At 37.6% G+C, this 20,450-nt stretch overlaps 1 protein-coding gene across 1 annotated transcript in view; it reads left to right on the top strand.

Moving 5' to 3' along the window:
• The window catches only part of unc79 (UNC-79 domain-containing protein), a 1,082,710-nt gene that overhangs the window by 824,330 nt on the left and 237,930 nt on the right, over window positions 1-20,450 (top strand). The window contains exons 42-43 of the mRNA XM_090389680.1: window positions 1,349-1,591; window positions 17,585-17,695. Coding sequence (XP_090245806.1) covers window positions 1,349-1,591; window positions 17,585-17,695 — 354 coding nt within the window. The remainder of the gene's footprint in view (window positions 1-1,348; window positions 1,592-17,584; window positions 17,696-20,450) is intronic.

Below are 20,450 nucleotides of genomic sequence, written 5' to 3'. Positions count from 1 at the left end.
TGATGAGAATGATGAAAATGGACTGGTTGTGGAAAAAAATGAAGTTCTTAAATCAAAAGAAATTTACGATGATTTATTTACCGACGAGAAAACTATTGATGAAGAGATGAGAATTAACTCTTTGGCTCATAACTCTTTGGCGATGATCTGTGAATATGGAGCCAAGCAGACTTTTCAGGATTATGTGATGGGAACAAAGTGAAATTGTGCTTCCTGCAGATAAACCAGGTTCAGTTTGCAGCAAATCAGTCATTTAGATATTTCTGAGTGAAAAGATATTATACAGTTTTCACTTTCAACCACCATTTTCACAGTCAGAGCAAACACAGTCTTCATCATCTTGTGATGCCTGTGGAGTTTCACCTTTTAACAATAATGAAAAGTACTGTTTTGAGTAGACAGTATTTATATAGTCTGCTCAAAATTAATCTTCACATCTTCTTTGTTGCTGAACTGCTCCACTTCCCAAAAAGACCATCAATTTTTGATGACTAAAGCTCATTTAGGTCTGGAAAAAAAAATAAATAAACCAATTATTTTCAGAATTTCATCTTTATGCTATTGTAAAAGAACATCTTAACAGAAAGAAGTATTTGAAAATTTCTTACATATTTTAATCATTAAAACTCTCCCAGCTCCAAATGTTAAAATCACTAATTTTATTCATTAATACTAAAATAAACAGTTTAAATGTCTTACTTTGATAAACAGTAGTGTCCCAATTTGGAATATGATGGTGAAATAAAATGTCAATATTGATGGTGAAATAAAATGCGAATATGATGGTGAAATAAAATGCTTCTTAATTAATGCAAAACTTAAAAATTGACACAAGTTGAAATATGTCTTTTCAAAACATCTACCTTTCTCAACTGACAAAGCAGAACTGAAAATTTTTTCTTTCTTGAACAATCACTTTAGGAGATATCAAAGATGGCACTAGAACTCTGTATTGCATAATATTTTAAACATGTCACTTTTCTACAACAAAGATTACTTTTTTTGTTGAATAATGTACCGATAAAATAGAAAATATCAGTTTTTGAGTTGTGTTATTTTTGAAGATGGGTGTAATATATTTTTTTTATTGGGAAATATCTGTTCAGTTCTGTTATTTTGCCAAAAACTTTTCCTCAGTATTGTACCACAGAACAACAGCTTCCCTCAAGAAAAATGCAGTTTGTCATTTATTTTTAATGTGGGCTTTATTTTTATCATTAAGACAAAAGATTTTTGTATATTTAATTAAAATAAGTGGTATTCTGTTTTCCAGTGTTTTTAACACTGGAAAACAGGATAATACTACTTATTCCAGTGAAATTCTTATAACAGGAATATTACATTCCAGAATTTAAATGATCGGAAGCACCTTCATTATGATATTGTCTTCCACATCCTGGATAACGTAGTCACATATCTAGAATGTTTGCCTCTTGAAAGCAGCCTTCCTCCATGGTGCCTCTTTCTTCAACAATTGGAATTATTTCTACGAAAATTCCTTCTTGCTTTACCTAGTGGTCCATGTAACTTGACATGCATGATTAGAATCATGTTAGCATCCTTAAAGATGCCTGTCATCAATAGTTCTAAGGTGAGAAACTAAGCTTCTAGTACAGTTTAATAAACTAATTTAATTAAATCATTTTGATAATTACACTGGTCAACATGATTTTTACCTCCACTAATATATCAACTGTTTGTATTTGATTTTTATGTGTATATTTTGAAAATAATTCTTAAAATTTCACATCATTACACAATTTCTATATATACAGGTTTTTGTGTTTACTCATAATATTTATATCTTATGGAATGTAGAGACGTAGATGTAATAATGTTTGCATATACTCATAGAAGGCAATAATGTTGGGTAGGGTCACCATGTTCAACCTTGTCTGTCTACCTCTCTGTATTTTTCAGTAATATAAAGATAGTTATATTGTGTGTACACATGCAGTTTATCTATATATCTGTTGTATATTGTTTGTTTGTTCTGTGTTGCTTAGAATTTTATTATTAAAATGTTTAAGAAAAGCAAAGGAAATGTCTGAATCATTCTGAAAATTTCTGCTATGTGTGTGTGTGTGTAGATGATTTACACCAAAAACTCAGATGAAGGAAATCTACAATATCACTAAAAATGCATATTCTTTGTACTTTGGCTGCAAGATTGTGATCAAGAATAAACTTGGGCTCCACATATGTGCTGCGCCACAAATCAATTTCATATTGTTTGTTTCTTCTGTGTTGCTTAGCATTTTATTATTAAAATGTTTAAGAAAAGCAAAGGAAGTATCTGAATCATCCTGACAATTTCTGCTATGTGTGTAGATGATTTACACCAAAAACTCAGATGAAGGAAATCTACAATATCACTAAAAATGCATATTCTTTGTACTTTGGCTGCAAGATTGTAATCAAGAATAAACTTAGGCTCAATATATGCTGTACCACAAATCTGTAGATATGGATAACTATGAAAATTAAAATATGCCCTTTTGCTGATCCTATGATGTGACAAGAACTGCACTACCACATTGTTATTTCTGCATGACAAAAATATCAGGGATGTCCAGAAAAAGCAAGCACAGCATCAACTATCCTAACTTATAATCTGCAATAAGTCCTGTTTTACATAATGAAAACCTGCCAGTATCAAATCCCCCAAAATCGCGGGATTAAGGATGCAGGGTTGATAAAGTGAGGATTCTTGTTTTGCAGACTTTGCGGGATCTTCAACATATTTGGATCACTTCAACAGATTTGGGCTACCAACCAGAAAATTATGACACAGCACACTTAATTAAGAAATAAGATTTAAATTTATCTAATGAGCAAGCTGAACTCCTTTGTTCTTAGTCCTAGGTTACAAACCTTTTCTGACCCACCTAACATTGCCTCGACAGCATCAGTGAATTTTCTTCTATTTAAGTGTATCCCACCTATAAAAGCAATTCCCTTCTGTTAACAAGTATGGCCATACTGGGAAAAATTGTACACCATGAGACTTGCACAATCTCTTCATGAGCAAATTAATTCACAAGACACTCATCACATACTCCTCCTCTCATGTCTGAGAAAAATTCCAGATGCATTCAAATTTAGCCTTAACTATGTTTTTTTAAATTCATGAGCAATCTCTACTCCCTGTGAGACCAATGCCTTTCACTGTTTGTAATCTCACTGTGCAGCCTCATGCACAAGTGTAATCTCTAGCATTGCGTTTGGTAGCTGATTTCTTGATGCCCCCACTTTCTCCCATTTTAATTCCTTCAGAGGCATTCTCTTTTCTTCAGCATTCACCAATCAACAAGCTGAATTTTCTCTTGATCTTCACACACTTTTTTGCATCAGAAGCATAGAAATGCATCTCCTGTGACTCACTGGTCTGCATCCAGCTTGGCGCCTCTGTATCCAGGTGGGAAGGAGCAGCAGTGCGTAGCACAGGCTTCTTGATCAGACCGGGGTTCGAGCCCATCACCACCAAATACGGAGGATGCGGAAAGGTCAGGGAATGACCACCGCATATCCCGGAGCAATATGGCCTTAGTTGCTAATGCTCCTAAAAACCAAATAACAACAACAACAGCATCCAGCTCTGAAAACATTCCCCAAGCATTGATTGTACGTGCAAGCATGTACAATCAGTAAAACCAGTTCTAAGCTCTTCGATTTGCTGCTCTTGTTTCAGGTACAATCAGTTTAGTTATTTAAATCAAAACTAAATTATATCAATTTAAATGAAAAAACTGCAGCAATATACCTCAGTATTATATTTTTTTTTCAGAAAATTACATTACAGTGGGTGATGTAATTAATTTAAAATAGTATTAGTTGCTTTGGGTCCCCAGGCAGTCATAACAAAAAAACATAACCCAGTGTTATTTTCTCAAACTGTTCTAGTATCTGCATTCTAGTACCTCTCTTCTTTTACTACATTGCAATATATTAACTGCTCAGTTCTTTATTATAAATAATATTGCCAATAGACAATTTATATGTACTTGAAACGGCTTTCTACACAATACAAGAAGATTTAATTTAATTACTTTTTGTTTAAATTACATTTAATTGAAATTTCTAAATTAAAAGTTGGTTCAATCTAGAATACACTGAAGTGCTCTTTCAGTTAATTTTCTACCTCTGTTAAAATTATGCCCTTTAACCTGGTTGGTTGTGCATGCAGTGATAACAAAACAGTCATACCATGCTTGACAGGTGGCCAAATTTTTCTTCTTCTTTTTTTCTCTGTAAAATAACTGTTTAATTTCTTTCTTTCTTTTTTTTCTGCTTTGGGTCTACCAATTCTTGTTTAATAATATGCTTATTAAACATAATTTTTTTATTTGGTTTTAATGAAAAATTTTAAAAATTAAAGATGTGGGATTTTTACACCTGTTATTTTCAAAAGCAAGAACAAGAACTTTTATTAATTAGAAAATAAAATTTTATTAGGACTACAAAAGTGTTACTCTAAGTATCGTTGCTTTTTCTGTGAGTGGGATAGTGGGAAAACGAGAAGAGGAATTGGTCTGAACAAAAATTTTTAACACCTGGAATGAACGACATAGCATTTGAACCTCTGGTAAATCCAAATAAAATTTTGCTTCCACCACCCCCCCATCAAACTGTGGCTCATGAAAAATTTCAACCTGCCAACCTGTCAGACAACACTTCACCTTAACAAACCCATGCTGTATCTGAATTATTACTGCAGTTTTGTCTAGATGATCATGCAATGCTTCTTTGACCAGTTACTCCATTATTCACATACTTGCAAGAGAAATTCCCAAGACTTAATACAGAGAAGATTAAGGCAGACATTTTCATTGATCCACAAATAAGACAACTTTTCAAAGACGGACAGTTCAAATGTGTCCCTACTGAGAGAAATAAATCAGTGTGGAAAGCCTTTTGAAATGTTTCGATTGAATTTCTAGGAAATGCTAAAGCCGGCAACTACAGGTAGCTTGTGGAAGATCTCATTACCTCTTACTTTTCTAGATCCTATTGCAGTAGTATACTATCATTACTATCATTAACAACCTGCCAACCGTATCATCTGCAAACTTAGACATTTACCCTGATATACCTTCATCAGTATCATTGATAAATATGGAAAACAACACTGAGCCCAACACCGAACCGGGGGGGGGGGGGGGGGGGCTCTACTAATAACATTAGTCCACGAAGAGCAGTGTGCATTGATTACCACTCTCTGTCTTCTCCCACTCAACCATCCATTTATCCATTGTACAACAAGCCCTTAATATTTTTACACTAGTCTTCCATGTGCAACAGTATCAAAAGCTTTCCTATAATCCAAGTATATGAAATCAAAATTATTTTTTGCATCCAGTTCCCTTGTGATCACATCATAGTCAATCAAATTTGTCAGACAAGACTTCCTCTTAACAAACCCGTGCTCTGTCTGAACTATAACTGAATTCTTGTCTAGATGATCCTGCAGTGCTTCTTTAACCAGTGATTCCATTATTTTCGCTGGAACAGAAATCAAAGTAACAGGTCTGTAATTACCCGTGTCACCCTTTGATCACCTTTTATGAATTTGGGATACATTTGCACATCTCTAGTCCATGGATAACTCCCCTGAATCCAAGGAAGCTCTCATAATTATGACCTATTGTTTGCTTACTTCCTTTGCTGCCTCTTTTAATATAACTGGATAGATCCCATCCATCCCAGTTGACGTTCATATGTTTAACTTCAACAATTTCTCCTCCACTTAGCATTAGTAGAGGCATATAATGCAAGAAAGCAAGCTTAAACAGGCATCAGTCAATAAAAAAAAAAAAAAAAAAAAAAAAAACACTTCCTATTTCACCCAAGCATTTGCCCCAAAAGTTTCTCCACTTCTTGCTTGAATTTATTTAAGCTATCAACTTCCACAATGACAGTTGAAAGTTTGTTCCAGCCATCAACAAAATGCGATCTAAAGACAAATTTCCGCACATCTATTCGACAACTGTCTTTCCTCAATTTCAGTTTATGCCCCCTTAGGTTCGTAATCTGAACAAGATGAAGAATCCCATCATCATTGAGCTTGCTCAACCCATTCAAGGCCTTATTCACCCCAATCAGATCACCTCGCCTCGAGATGCTGCAATATGCAGAACTTAAGACTTTCATGGTAAGAGGATCCTTCGTTCCCCTCACCAATCTTGTTACCTTTCTCTGTACTCGTTCTAGCAACTCTCCATCCTTTCCTAAAACAAGACCTCCAGGCCTACGCAGTACTCAACACATTGCCTGACCATTTCCTTATACAAGAGGATAATCACTTCCTTATCCCTGCTAGCAAAATTCCTGTATATCATTGAAAAGACCCTATGACCTACTCTGGCAGCCTATCTGAACTACTCAGAAAACTTCATATCTGTCTGCACAATTACCCTCAGGTCTTTTTCATTTTCCACTACACTGCTTTTTTTTTTTTTTTTTTTGGTAGTTGTTGGCGCATTGGCTTCTGTGGCCATAGTGCACCTCCCAAAGTTTTTGCAGTACTTTGATCCAAGCCAGAGGCGGGATTCGAACCCGCTACCTTTGGGTTGCCAAGCAGGCACTTTACCCACCTAGCTAGCCCGGTCGGCCCACTACACTGCACCCAGTTGGTACATTTCTCTGGGGTTACTTCTACCCATATGCAGTACTTTGCATTTGTCAATGTTAAACTACAGGTGCCACTTCTCAGCCCATCTCACCAACTTTTCCAAATCCTATTGAAGCAGCTTACTGTCGTTAACAGCTCTGCCAACCATCGTATTTTCTGTAAACTTAGACATTAACCCTGATATATCATCAATATCATTGATAAATATACAAAACAAGAGTGAGCCCAACATCAAACCCTTTGGGACTCCACTAATAACATTAGTCCACGAAGAACAGTGTCCATTGATTAACACATTTTGTCTTCTCCCACTCAACCATCCTTTTATTCATTACAGCAGCTTGCCCTTAATGCCATACTGCTCCATGTGCAACAGTATCAAAACTTTCCTGAAATCCAAGTATATGATATCAGAATTATTTTTTGCATCCTGTTCGTGACGTGGTCATTAGGTACTATGACCACATTATGGTATCTAATCAACATATTATCTAATCAAATTGGTCAGACAACACTTCACCTTAACAAATGCATGCCGTATCTGAATTATTACTGCAGTCTTGTCTAGATGATCATGCAATGCTTCTTTGACCAGTTACTCCATTATTTGCCTGGAACGGAAGTCAAATTAACAGGTCTGTAATTACTCATGTTACCCTTTGATCCCACTTTGTGAATTGGAGATACATTTGCACATCTCCAATCCATGGGGGGACTTCACCTGAGTCCCATGATGATCTCATAATTATGGCTAAGGGTTTGCTTACTTCTTTTCTGTCTCCTTTAATATAATTGGATAGATCCCATTCACCCTGGGTGCCTTTCTTATGTTTAACTTCAACAATTTCTCCTCCACTTTGCTCTCAGTTATTACAAAATCGTTGAATTCCCTGTTAGAGTTTGATAAACATCTGGCCATCTCCTCCTTGAATAACTCCTCATGTATGGATGTAGGTGCAAACATACTCATTTAGTTTAGCAGCTATCTGAGAATGATCATCTACACTTTACATAAGTAGAGAAGTCTTTGCTGTTTTTCTTTGCATCCTTTGCCAAAGATTTCTCATAATCTGCCTTTACCTGGCTAACTGCCTTTGTGATTTGAGAGAGAGAGAGAGAGAATCAGATATAGAAGGGAATCACCAAGAAAGAGAAAAATTATGATATCCAGCTCAGGACCCTGGGTTTCCCAAATCCATATTCACCAGATGTGAGCTTCTGGGCTAGCTTATATCTACCTTACTCTTCTGTGTCACCTAACAATATATATGTATCATATGCATTTTTCTTCTCTGCCACGAGTCTCATTAGTTCATATGCAATCGATTTAGGCCTAAACCTTGAAGAGTATTTCTTATTTGGGAAAAAAAGCCTAGTAGGTTCCAAGGTTACTTCCTTGAATGCATCCCATTTAGAATTTGCTGTTGGTAACATCATCAGTTGGTCCCATTGTATAGAATTTAAAAACTGTCTGAGACCACTGTAGTCACCTTTATGAAAGCCAGAACCCTTCTCTCTACCTCTGATAGTAGTTATATCTTTAAGTAAATCCCACATCAGCACACTGCAATCACTGTCACCTAGTGGTTCCTTTATCCGCAGACTCTTAATGCATGAAGAATCACTGCTGATAATCAGATCAAAAGTATTACTCCCTCGAGTTGCCTCTCAAACATGCTGCTGTAGGAAACAGTCATCCGCAAAAGCCTTTCTTGTGTGTGTGTGTGTGTGTGTGTGTGTGTGTGTGTGTGTGTGTGTGTGTGTGTGTGTGTGTGTGTGTGTGTGTGACCAATCCACAAGTACCAGTCAATATCTGGGAAGTTAAAATCCTCCATTATAAGACAATCTGATTTACTGCCCCACTCTGTTTCTCTGTACAGTTGTTCATTGGACTCATCAGAGTGATTAGGCCTATAACAAACTCCTACTCTCTCCCAATTTTGCTTTCCTAGTGCTTATGTCACACCAAACTGACTCAACATTTCACTTTCCATCAATGTCAACAAGGTGCACGTCCTTAGATTTTATGTTTCTTAACTAACAGTATCACCCATTCTCCCTTTCTATCCTGTCTATCCTTCTGTACGCATTGTACTCTCCAAATTCTAATTCTGCATTTCTTTTCTCTGTGTTACACCATGTCTCTGATATCCCATCAATATCCGTCTTTGATGTTTTGACCAGCACCTCAAATTCATCAAATTTATTTACTGAACTCGAAGCATTGGCATACATGCATCTGTTCTTACTCTTAGTTACCCAAAAACAGCCCATGTATTTACTTGTTTCCTGATGACTCCCGGCAGTTCTGTAAATCCCAAGCACTTTGCTTTCCATGCTTCTGCTCATTCCAATAGAAGCAGTGCAAGAATCACTTTCATTTGCCTGCGGCTATTGTTAATCTATAAATCTGTGTATCCCACCAAGCTAACATTTTTTCTGACCCATCTAACACTGCCTCGATAGCATCAATATTCTTGCACCCTTACTATTTAAGTGTATCCCATCCCTGTAGAGGCAGTCTCTCCTGTTAACAAGCACAGACTGCACTGAGAAAAATTCTACCCCATGAGCCTTGCACAATCTCTGCAGGGCCAAATTGACTGACAAGGCTCATTTCATATACTACTCCTATCATGTCTGAACAGAATTGCAGACACTTTCAAATTTAACCCTAACTCGCAATTTTTTTTCAACATTGACCTGTACTTGTTAAATAAGTCCTGTCATTAGTGCCTACTTGTATAACAATATCACCCTTAAAAGATGATATCTGCTCTACAACATCATCAACTTTTTACTCTGGCAGACATACCCTTGTTCTATTACACCTATTTGTTTTGCATAATATGTTTCCGTCTCTCTGACAATAGTGTCATCAATAACTAGTCAACAATAACTAGCTCCTATGGGACCAGCACATTCTGCTCTGAAGATTGCTGTGCTGTCTGATGCAGAAGGGTTAGATCTGGTATTGAGTTAGGCAGCTGAGAGCTTGATGGGTCCCCCATTTTAATTCATTTGAGAGCATCTTCCCTACTCTTCAAACTCTCATAGATGCCCATCAGAATGCTGAGTTGGCACCTAATTTCTTGATACTCTCTCTCTGCACACACACACACACACACACACACACACACACACACACACACACACACACACACACACACACACGCACACACACACAAAGACATCCTCCTTGGCTAGATCATGTCCTGTTCCAGAAAGTCCCCAAACATTTCACAAGTTGCACATTTTTTTAGGCTGTGATGCATTGGAGAATCATCTCCTTCGGTTCTCCCCCGAGCCACAGCACTCCCACTACTTTGTGCTTGTTGCTCTGCTGCTCTAGTCTGGGGCATGATTTCCATTTCAATACAATTTATAATTGATTGACAATGAAATTTTGTAAGGGTAATAAATTTAATTGGCAATACTACACTAAACTAATGCAGTAATACGTATTACACTATCTAGTTCTTATGTTATACCTTACACTATCAAGTTATGCTATACCGTAATGATCACAATGTTAAATTAGTTATATCCTTAGCTAAATACAAAAGATATATGCCTAACAAGTGATTAAAACTTCAAACTACTTATTTATCATGATTTAAACCCTACTATTCATCTGCACTACTGTTTACATTCTTCGATATTCGTGCCAAAAACACCGATACAAGCAGTGAGTCGTAAGTTAACATGTTGTTTTAGGCTAAAATGATACAGGGTGAGGCAGTCAAATGGGTGATTTTGAAACCTGAAATTATAATCAAATAATTTGTATTTTCCAAATTTCAAATATGACTTCTTAAAGTGTCATGCCATTTATTTTTCGAAGATGATATCCTCAAGGTTACCTCCATCTCTGCACAGGCATTCTTCTAATCTTCCACACATCACTCATATTTTCCATGATGCAGCATAGTATTATGCAGCAAGAGAATTCTGGCAGTTTCTTCACAAATTCTTACCCCAGGGGCTCACATCTGATGTGGGCTTGGCCCACCCAGGGTCCTGAGCTGGATATCATCATTTTTCTCTTTCTTGGTGATTCCTTTCTACTTCTCTCTCTCTCTCTCTCTCTCTCTCTCTCTCTCTCTCTCTCTCTCTCTCTCTCTCAGGGTAACTGGAATTTTTTTTTGTTTTGGCTAGTGCAGCATAAGCATCAGGCTTCCTTGCACCATATGACTAATAATAAATAATAATAAATAAATAATAATTCTTTTTTTCAGCTTTTTAATATTGTGTGATGGGGGGGGGGGAAACACAAGCTGACTAGTCTGGGCCCTTGGAGGCAAAAACGTCACTATTAGTAGAGATTGTGTGGTTATGAAAAAAGCAGTTATATGCTGTCTATTGAAATCCTGGTGGTATGAGACATTTGCCATTTTGTTGAAACCAACTGCTGTCATAATTTAAGGAAACCTAGTAACTAGTTCATCAATCAGAAAAGTTGAAATCATATAACCATATAGTAGCCTGATGTAACAGTTCTTATCCTTCCAAATATATATGGGCTACTAATGCCATGAGATGAAATTGCACACCACACTGTTATCGAGTCACTGTGCTGTTGCTGTTGGATTGGTGAAGATTTTCTTTCTAAATGAAAATGAGCTTCATCAGACATCCATAGATTGTGAATTTTTTATAGATAAAGAGTTCACAAGGCTTTAATTGTTGCAGTACCTGTACTTGAAAGGATGGAAATTGTCATGGTGTATAATATTCATTACACACTCCTAAGTTCAACAACAGTGCGTGACTCTGTGCAGAATACTTTGAACTCCACTTAAGAGTGGTATCTATGACAGCTGCAATATTTTTTGATTTATAGCAGCATTTCCCAACCTTTTTTTACTCATGGACTCCTTTCAACATAATCTTTTTGTCGCGAACCACTAAGCCTCTATTCTCTGAAATCGTATAATAGTTGGCACCTCCGTAGCCAGGTGGGAAGGAGCAGCAGTGCGTAGCACATGCTTCTTGATTAGACCGGGGTTCGAGCCCGTCACCACCAAATACAGAGGATGCGGAAAGGTCAGGGAATGACCACCGCATATCCCGGAGCAATATGGTCTTAGTTGCTAATGCTCCTAAAAACCAAATAACAAACGTATAATAGTTCTGAATTTTTATTATAAAAAATATTTTCAGTACTACATTTTTATAAGTGATATTGTGTAATAATATAAAATTATTATTAAGTACCTATACATAACATTGGTCTTTGAGAATTAAAAAAAAATTTAGTACGGGAAAACGTATTTATTTAGCACGATATACTGTATGATAGTAAATTAATTATAAGAGATTGTGTGAGATGTGGTTTCTTTCATTGGCAGTTTTTTACTTTATATTTAATTTTATTTTACTTTATTCTATCTTTGTGTATTGTTAGTTATTTTTATAACTCTTTTATCACTGCCCACAAGCACCTGACTGCATCGTACGATCAGAAGGTCCAACGAATCAATATTAGATGTTTTGATTTTTTTGCAATTGCTGTTTAAAAAAATCAACTGGCTTTTCTGCATAATTTTCATGTTTTGTTTCTAAATGACAAGACAAGAGGGAAGGTTTCAAAGTACTGTTGGCTAGCACTTCTCCAGAAATGACACATTGTGGGTATGGATAGTTGTCATCTCCAAGAAATGAAAAACCAAACTTAATGTAATCTTCACTATATATGTTTCTTCTTTTTACTATTTGTTTTCATTTATTTTGAACATCTTTATGCTCCAGTATTTGGGAATTTTGACAAGCTGAATGGATTTTATTGGTTTTTTGAAGGTCATCTTGGATTTGTGAAACAATTTTGATTTTCATGCTTCTCATTAACTTGTATTTCAACATCATTGTTCTTTATGCTACCAGTCTTTAACCATTGGTCCATAATGATTTTTTAAAGTATAAAAATACTATGAATTCATGTTAAAAACAATTTAATACTATATAACATTCAAATCCAACACAATATGGCACAACACAGTGAATAGTGAATGTTTACCGCAGTTTGTCTGACACTTGACTGAACAGTGCGATACATATCAGTACATTCGCACCCAATTCCCCCACTAACATCCTGTCGCGCATGCTCGCTTGGTGCCTCCGTAGCCAGGTGGACAGGAGCAGCAGTGCGTAGCACACGCTTCTTGATTAGAGCGGGGTTCGAGCCCATGACCACCAAATATGGAGGATGCAGAAAGGTCAGGGAATGACCACCACATATCCCCGAAGCAATATTTTTTTTTTTTTTTTTTTATGTGAACCCCAAACACGAGAGGTATTAGGACCTATAGTACTTAGTACCGTGCTTGGGTTTGAGGTTAAGAAGACGAAAGAAGATATTTGTTGACATGGGACTTGAACTTCTGTAGATTGTAATTTTCAGGAAATACGTATGAAGGAAGGTTGTTCCAGAAAACGGCAGTTGAATGAATAAATGAGGAAGATGAAAAGTTGGTTCTGTGGGTTTGAAGTTGGACAGTAAATGGATGTTGGCTGGTGGCGGCACGTGTTCGGACTGTTTTCAAAGAGAGAGCAGGAATTATAGAAGCCAATTCAGAAGAACAGTGCCCATGGAAGTATCTGTAGAAGAGGCATGCAGCAGAAACAGTGCGTCTATGAGAAAGCGAGTGAAGAGACTCTGTTAGAGATGAATCATTAATTAACCTAACTGCCCTCTTCTGAATGGAATCAAGAAGCCGGAGAGAGGTTTTGGGGGCACCACCCCAGATATGGGAACAATATTCCATGGCAGGGCGAATTTGCGATTTATACAGAGTGAGCAGCTGTTTGGAAGAAAAGTAACGCCGAGAGCGAAAGAGAAAACCAAGTTTTTTAGATGCAGAGGAAGCAATATTTGTAATGTGCTTGTGCCAAGAGAGATTAGAAGTCAGGGTAATCCCCAAAAGAGATATATCATTTTGCCTAGAAATCGGAGTGTCACTAAAGATAAGCATAGGAGTAGAAGAATCCTTTTTGCGAGATATAAGACAAGACTGAGTTTTAGAAGGGTTGAAATCAACTAAGTTGTCTTTGCCCCACTGGAGAATTACCTGAAGATCGGCATTTAAGGAATTGGCAGCAGATTTTCGAGAACTTGAAGCTGATTGAGCTGGACAAGGTTTCTCAAAATGGAAAGTTGAATGCAATGTGCTATCATCGGCAAAACTATGGATAGGATTTCCAGTCAATGGAAGAAGGTCATTGATATACAAGAGGAAAAGAGTGGGGGAAAGAACTGAACCTTGGCGGACACCGGCATTAGTGGAGAAGTTAGAAGACAGAGAGCCATCTACCATCACCCTCAGTGAGCGATCAGAGAGAAAACTGGATAACCAATTACTAAAAACAGTTGGCAAACCATAAGATGGAAGCTTGTTTAGAAGACCTTTATGCCAAACACGATCAAAAGCCTTTGAGATGTCAAGAGCAACTACTTGTGTTTCACCGAACCTTTCCATTGAATTAGTCCATAAATGGGTAACATAAGCCAGAATATCTCCAGTGGATCGACACTGACGGAATCCATACTGGTGATCGTTGATCAGACGAAAGGTTTCTAGGTAGTTTAAGAGTTGGCGGTTAATTGATTTCTCCATTACTTTAGAAAGAGTAGAAGTAATTGCAATGGGACGATAATTGGATGGGAGAGATTTGTCACCCTTTTTAGGAACTGGCTGGATATGAGCAAATTTCCAAGCAGAAGGAAAAACACCTTTGGAATAAGAAAGTGAAAAAAGGCGGCAAAGAATAGGAGTAAGTTCAGGAGCACAGGTTTTGAGAACAAGTGGAGAAATACCATCAGGACCTGGAGCTTTCTTAGCATCAAGATTCATCAAAATCCTTCTGATATCCTTTTGACGGAAGACCACAGGAGGCATTGAATGGAGCGTGTTGGGAATGGTGGGAGGTGTTTTACCAAGATCATTAATACATGAGTTGGAAGAAAAATGGGATGCTAGCAGGTCAGCTTTATCCTTGGCTGAAGTGGCAACAGAACCATCAGGTTTGGACAGAGGTGGGAGCAAAGATGGGCAAAAGTTGCGGCCAATAGCTTTGGCAAGAGACCAGAATGCTCGGCTACCATTAGGGCAAGCAGCAAGTTTTCTACTCTTAGCCTGTTCAAACTCTAGTTTGGACTGGTTAATAACTGCTTTACAACTGTTGCGAGCTTTGGTGTAGGCAGAAAATGAAACTGAAGAATTAGAAACAAGCCAATTACGATATGCAACATTCTTCTCTTGGACAGCCTTAGCACATTTATTGGAAAACCAAGGTTTAGATAAAGGACGAGATTTTAAAGTGGAGTGTGGGATAAAGGATTCCATTCCTGCAAGAATAATTTCACTGACACGATCTGAGCAAACGTTGACATCAGAAGTTTTGAAACAGTAATCCGACCAAGGAAAAGAAGAAAAGAAGTCTCGCAGGTCATCCCATTTTGCATTCTTGTAATGCCAAACAACACGTGGTTGGGAATAGCCATGAGATAAAGGTTCCATTGGAGAAGAGACAATCACCAAGTTGTGATCTGAAGTGCCTAAAGGACCTCTCACTTCGACCGTGTACTTAGAAGGGTTGTTTGTGAGAAAAAGATCAAGCATATTGGCTGTATGATTAGGATTAGGATTATTCTTGTAGGTAAATGAACAATCTGTGCTAGGTCATTAGTAATTGCAAAAGCCTCAGCATCTCGACCTGCTGGGTCGGTGTGACTAGAAAACGGAAGCCAGCTGGAGTTGTGAACATTAAAATCACCAAGGAAAATTACTTCACTGTTAGGAAAGTTGGACTGGAGAAAGTCAAGTTGCAAAGAGAGGAAGTCAAAGAGCTCCAAGTGATTAGTGGAGTTGGGAGAACGGTAGAGACAACAGATGAATTTGACACAATGAGGTAGAAAGATTTTAAGCCAGAGAAGATCAAAGAGAGGAGATTCCAAATTGCCAAGTCTCTGACAGGGAATATCAGAACGGACATATGCACAAGTACCACCTTTGAGGCGAAAGGAATCATACAGCGAATAATTTGGGCATCTGAGATGAGCAGTAGATGAATCAACCGATAACTGAGATTCTGTCAGAAAAAGTACATGGAGTTTGGCAGACTGCAAGTGGAAATGGACATCGTTGAGATTAGAATTGAGACCACGTATATGTGTGAAATGAATTAGGAAGTCCTTGGGAGGTTTAGATCTTTTCGCAGATAAGCTTGCTCTATTAGTTTGACAATTCATGGTGTATTCAATAGTAAGGAAAAGTAGGTGGGACATGCTGTATGAAGTAATGAAATTTTTGGATATGGCGTACATGTGGTAAGAATATACCCAGATCCTTGACATAACGTGGCCTCGACAATGCTCCCCGCATACACACTACTCGGACTCCCTCCAGTCACTATCTGGCAGAGTAGAGGCAGCAAGATTATACACTAGCTGATCCGGAAGCTTCCTAGAGAGTTACCAATAGGTTCAGTCCGGTGTACTAACTAGCGGCCGGCCTGCGAACACCGTTTTAGAGCTGTACCCTCGAAATGTAAGGAATATTGGATCTCGCCACGACATTCATCATAACCTCAAAAGTCATCAATCATACTGCATGATGGAAGAGATAGGGAAAGGTTGACCGGAACTTAGCTCTAGAGACTAAACATGGGTTCCACCATTTCAAGCCTCCAATAAGCAAAGTGGTGGTATTTCACTGGTTGATGAGAGTCATCTACCACCTAGTACGGCCTGGTAACATAGAGGGGCGGCGTTCCTCCATGTGGTGTGGGCGCCACACCTCGACCCCTGCTTACGTTGGTTCACACCTGGGTGGTCACCCACCATGTACTTGTGCATGGAGGTTATACCTCCATGGCCTTAGTTGCTAATGCCTTAGTAATATGGCCTTAGTTGCTAATGCTCCTAAAAACCAAATAATAAACAACACAAACAAGCATGCTCGCTATGTAAGGGTGCATGACCCACACCACAACTAAATATAAATTTTGAGCCGAACTGCATAAATTAATATTAAACTATTTTGTAGTTTACAAAAATATACCTATGTAAATCTAAGCAGACACCATTACAGAATTTTTATTGCAAACCCCCTGGAACACTTTCACGAACCCCCTGGAGGTTCGTGAACCACCGGTTGGGAAGTGCTGGTGCATAAGAACTTCTTATTCCACCTGGGGGGGGGGGGGCTTCTTTTTGAGAGCAGATCCAGTTTCTTCAAAATTATCTACTCATATTTTAATAGCTTGAGCAGACAATACAGTATATTGATCTTAAGCTTAAAATGAACATTAAATAAACATAGAGCATCTTCATAATTGTTATTGTTTTTGGTAAATTCCTTGATAACAAAAGCATCTTGTAGACCACTCCACCTCTTCATGGTTATTAAATGGCATGATGTGGACAAGAGAACTCTACCAGTACCCACAAAACTGATTTTTAAATCACCCATTTCCCTGTCCCACCCATTACTTACAGAGACAATTATTAGAGACTAATTTTTTTTGAAGTTTAGTCTAGTTTATGTTTGTTTATAATTACTGATAGCTTTTTTCATAAAATCTGGCTACTATATTATTTATCAATGACTTGTAGATCTGTATTTTAAACCCTTCAGTTTAACCCCAGGGGCTCACATCTGGTGAGTATGGGCTTGGCACACCCAGGGTCCTGAGCTGGATATCATCATTCTTCTCTTTCTTGGTGATTTCCTTCTACTGCTCTCTCTCTCTCTCTCTCTCTCTCTCTCTCTCTCGGGATAATTCAGAAATTTTTTTTGTCTGGTGCAGCATAAGCCTCAGGCTTCCTTGCACCATATGACTAATAATAATAATAATAATATAAATTCAATTCACATATATAATTTTTATTAAAATGGTTAAAAAACTGCTTATTTAATATTTATTAAAAACTTATTTAATTTTTTTCTTCTTTAGTCCATTTTAGATCCATTTTGCAAGGTCCTTGCATATGTTATTCAGCATTCTCCACTTGATTACCAAAACGTATCTGATTTGTGCCATTACTGCTACAGGAATTTATCTAGGGTAATCAATTTTTATGTATTCTTTATGACATAATGCAAACAAATAGATACAAATAAAAACTATCTTGCATTAGAAACTTACTAATATTTGTATTTTTAACAGAACACTGTTATGCTTAATGCCACAATGCTCCAATTGTGGCATTAATTGTACAGTACAATTAATGTGTACAATTAAAGCTTTCATGAAATCCAAGTATATGATATAAATTATTTTTGCATCCAGTTCCTCTGTTACTGCATCATAGTTTCCAATTTAATTGGTCAGACAAGATCTCCCGTTAATGAACCCATGCTGTGATTGAAGTATAATTGTACTCCTCTGCAATAGTCCTGCATTACTTCTTTAACCTGTAACTCCATTATATTCCCTGGAACAGAAGTTAAGCAAACAGATCTGCAATTACCCATGCCACCATTTGATCCTCCCTTTGTGCATTTTCCTCTCCATTACTATCAAATCATTTAGCTCCCTGTTAAAGTTTGATAAACTTCTGGCATCCATTTTCCTAAAGAATTCCTCTTGTGTGAATGTAGATGCAACATACTTATTCAGTTTGTCAGCATCCTGAGCAGGATTATCAACCAGCTGAACCATCAATATTAAGTGGACCAATATGATTCATCCCATTTCTTTAGTGTATAAGTAAAAAAGCCTTTACTGTTTTTCTTAGCATTAGCAAAGGCACATGATGCAAGAAAGCAAGCTTATATAGAATCAGCCAAAAAAAAAAAAAAAAAACCCTTATTTCACCCACCCACTCGCTCAAAATGTTTGTCAAGTGCAGCTTTGAAACTATTTAAGCTATCAACTTCTACAATGACAGATGGAAGTTTGTTCCAACAATCAACCACCAGCTGGCTAAAGGCAAACTTACGCACATCTATCCTACAACCATCTTTCCTCAATTTGAATTTATGCCCTCTCAAGCGATTATTTTGAGCAAGAGAAAGAATCCCATCCGCATTGAGCATGCTCAAACCATTCAAGGCTTTATACACCTCAATCAGATCACCTCTCAGGTGCCTAGTCTCCAGACACTGTAATTTGCAAAATTTAAGCCTTTCTTCGTAAGAACAACCCTTTGTTATGTTCACTAATCATGTTGCCCTTCTCTGTACTCGTTCCAACAGCTCTACATCCTTCTTAAAATGGGGCCTCCAGACCTGTATACAGTACTCAAGGTGTGGCCTGACCATTGCCTTATACAAGGGGATAATCACCTCCTTATCACTGCTAGAAAAATTCCTGTATATCATTGATAAGACACCATGAGCTACTCTTGCAGCCCGTCTGCACTGCTCAGAAAACTTCATATCTTCCTACACAATTACCCCAGGTTCTTTTCATTCTCTACCACTGTCAGTGTGATACCACAGAGTTGATAATGTTACTCTGAGATTACAGCTTCCCATATGTAGTACTTTACATTTGTCAATGTTAAACTTCATTTGCCACCTCTCAACCCATCTGCTCAACTTTTCTAGATCCTGTTGCAGCAGTGTACTGTCATTAGTGACCTTAACAACCCTGCCAACCTTCGTATCATCTGCAAACTTGGACATTTAGCCTGATATACCATCATCAATATCCTTTATAAATACAGAAAACAACAATGGACCCAACACTGAACCCTGAGGGACTCCACTAATAACATTAGTCCACGAAGAGAAGTGTCCATTGATTAGCACTCTCTGTCTTCTCCCACTCAACCATCTCTTTATCCATAGCAGCAATTTGCAACCCAATGCCACACTGCTCCAATCTGTGCAGCAGTCTTCCATGTACAACAGTATCAAAGGCTTTTCTAAGATCCAAATATATGATATCAAAGTTATTCTTTGCATCCAGTTCCTTTGTGACTACATCATAGTATCCAATCAAATTAGTCAGACAAGACTTCCCCTTAACAAACTCATGCTGTGTCCGAGCTATAACTGAAGTCTTGTCTAGATGATCCTGCAATAGATTCCATTCACCCCAGGTGCCTTTCTTGTGTTTATCCTCAACAATTTCTCCTCCACTTAACTCTCAGTTATTACAAGATTATCTAGCTTCCTGCCAGAGTTGAATACTCCTCTGGCATTCTCCTCCCTGAATAACTCCTCATGTGTGAATGTCGAGGCAAAATATTCATTTAGTTTGTTAGCTACCTGAGCAGGATCATCAACAATTGAACCATCGATATCAAGTGGACCAATCTGATTCATCCCCTTCCTTCTAGAGTTTACATAAGTAAAGAACTCTTTGCTGTTTTTCTTTGCATCCTTTGCCAAAGATTTCTCATAATCTGCCTTTACCTGCCTAACCTCCTTTGTAACTTGGTTACAGATCAGATGATATCTATCATAGGCTTCTGTGTCACATGTTAATTTATATGTATCCCATTCAGTTTTCTTCTCTGTCACATGTCTAATTAGTTCATCTGACATCCATTTAGGCCTAAATCTTGAACAATATTTCTTTGTTGGTATGAAAAGCCTAGATAAATTCCAAGATAAATTCTTTGAATGCTTTCTATTTTGAATTTGCTGTTGGTAACATCACCAGTTGGTTGCACTGTATAGAATTTAAATACTGTCTCAGTACACCGTAGTCACCTTTATGAAAGCAAAAACCCTTCCTTTACCCTTGATGGTAGTTAACTCTTTGAGTAAATTCCACTTCAGCACACTGTGATCACTGCCACCTAGTGGTTCCTTTATCTGCAGATTCTTGATGCATGAAGAATCACTACTGATAATCGCGCATTATA

This window comes from Mastigoproctus giganteus, chromosome 2 (genome assembly GCF_048544385.1).
Source record: "Mastigoproctus giganteus isolate SK-2022 chromosome 2, ASM4854438v1, whole genome shotgun sequence".
Classification (NCBI taxonomy): Eukaryota; Metazoa; Arthropoda; class Arachnida; order Uropygi; family Thelyphonidae; genus Mastigoproctus; species Mastigoproctus giganteus.
The sequence above is the reverse complement of the archived record's forward strand: the minus strand, read 5'-3'. Positions and strand labels throughout refer to the sequence as shown.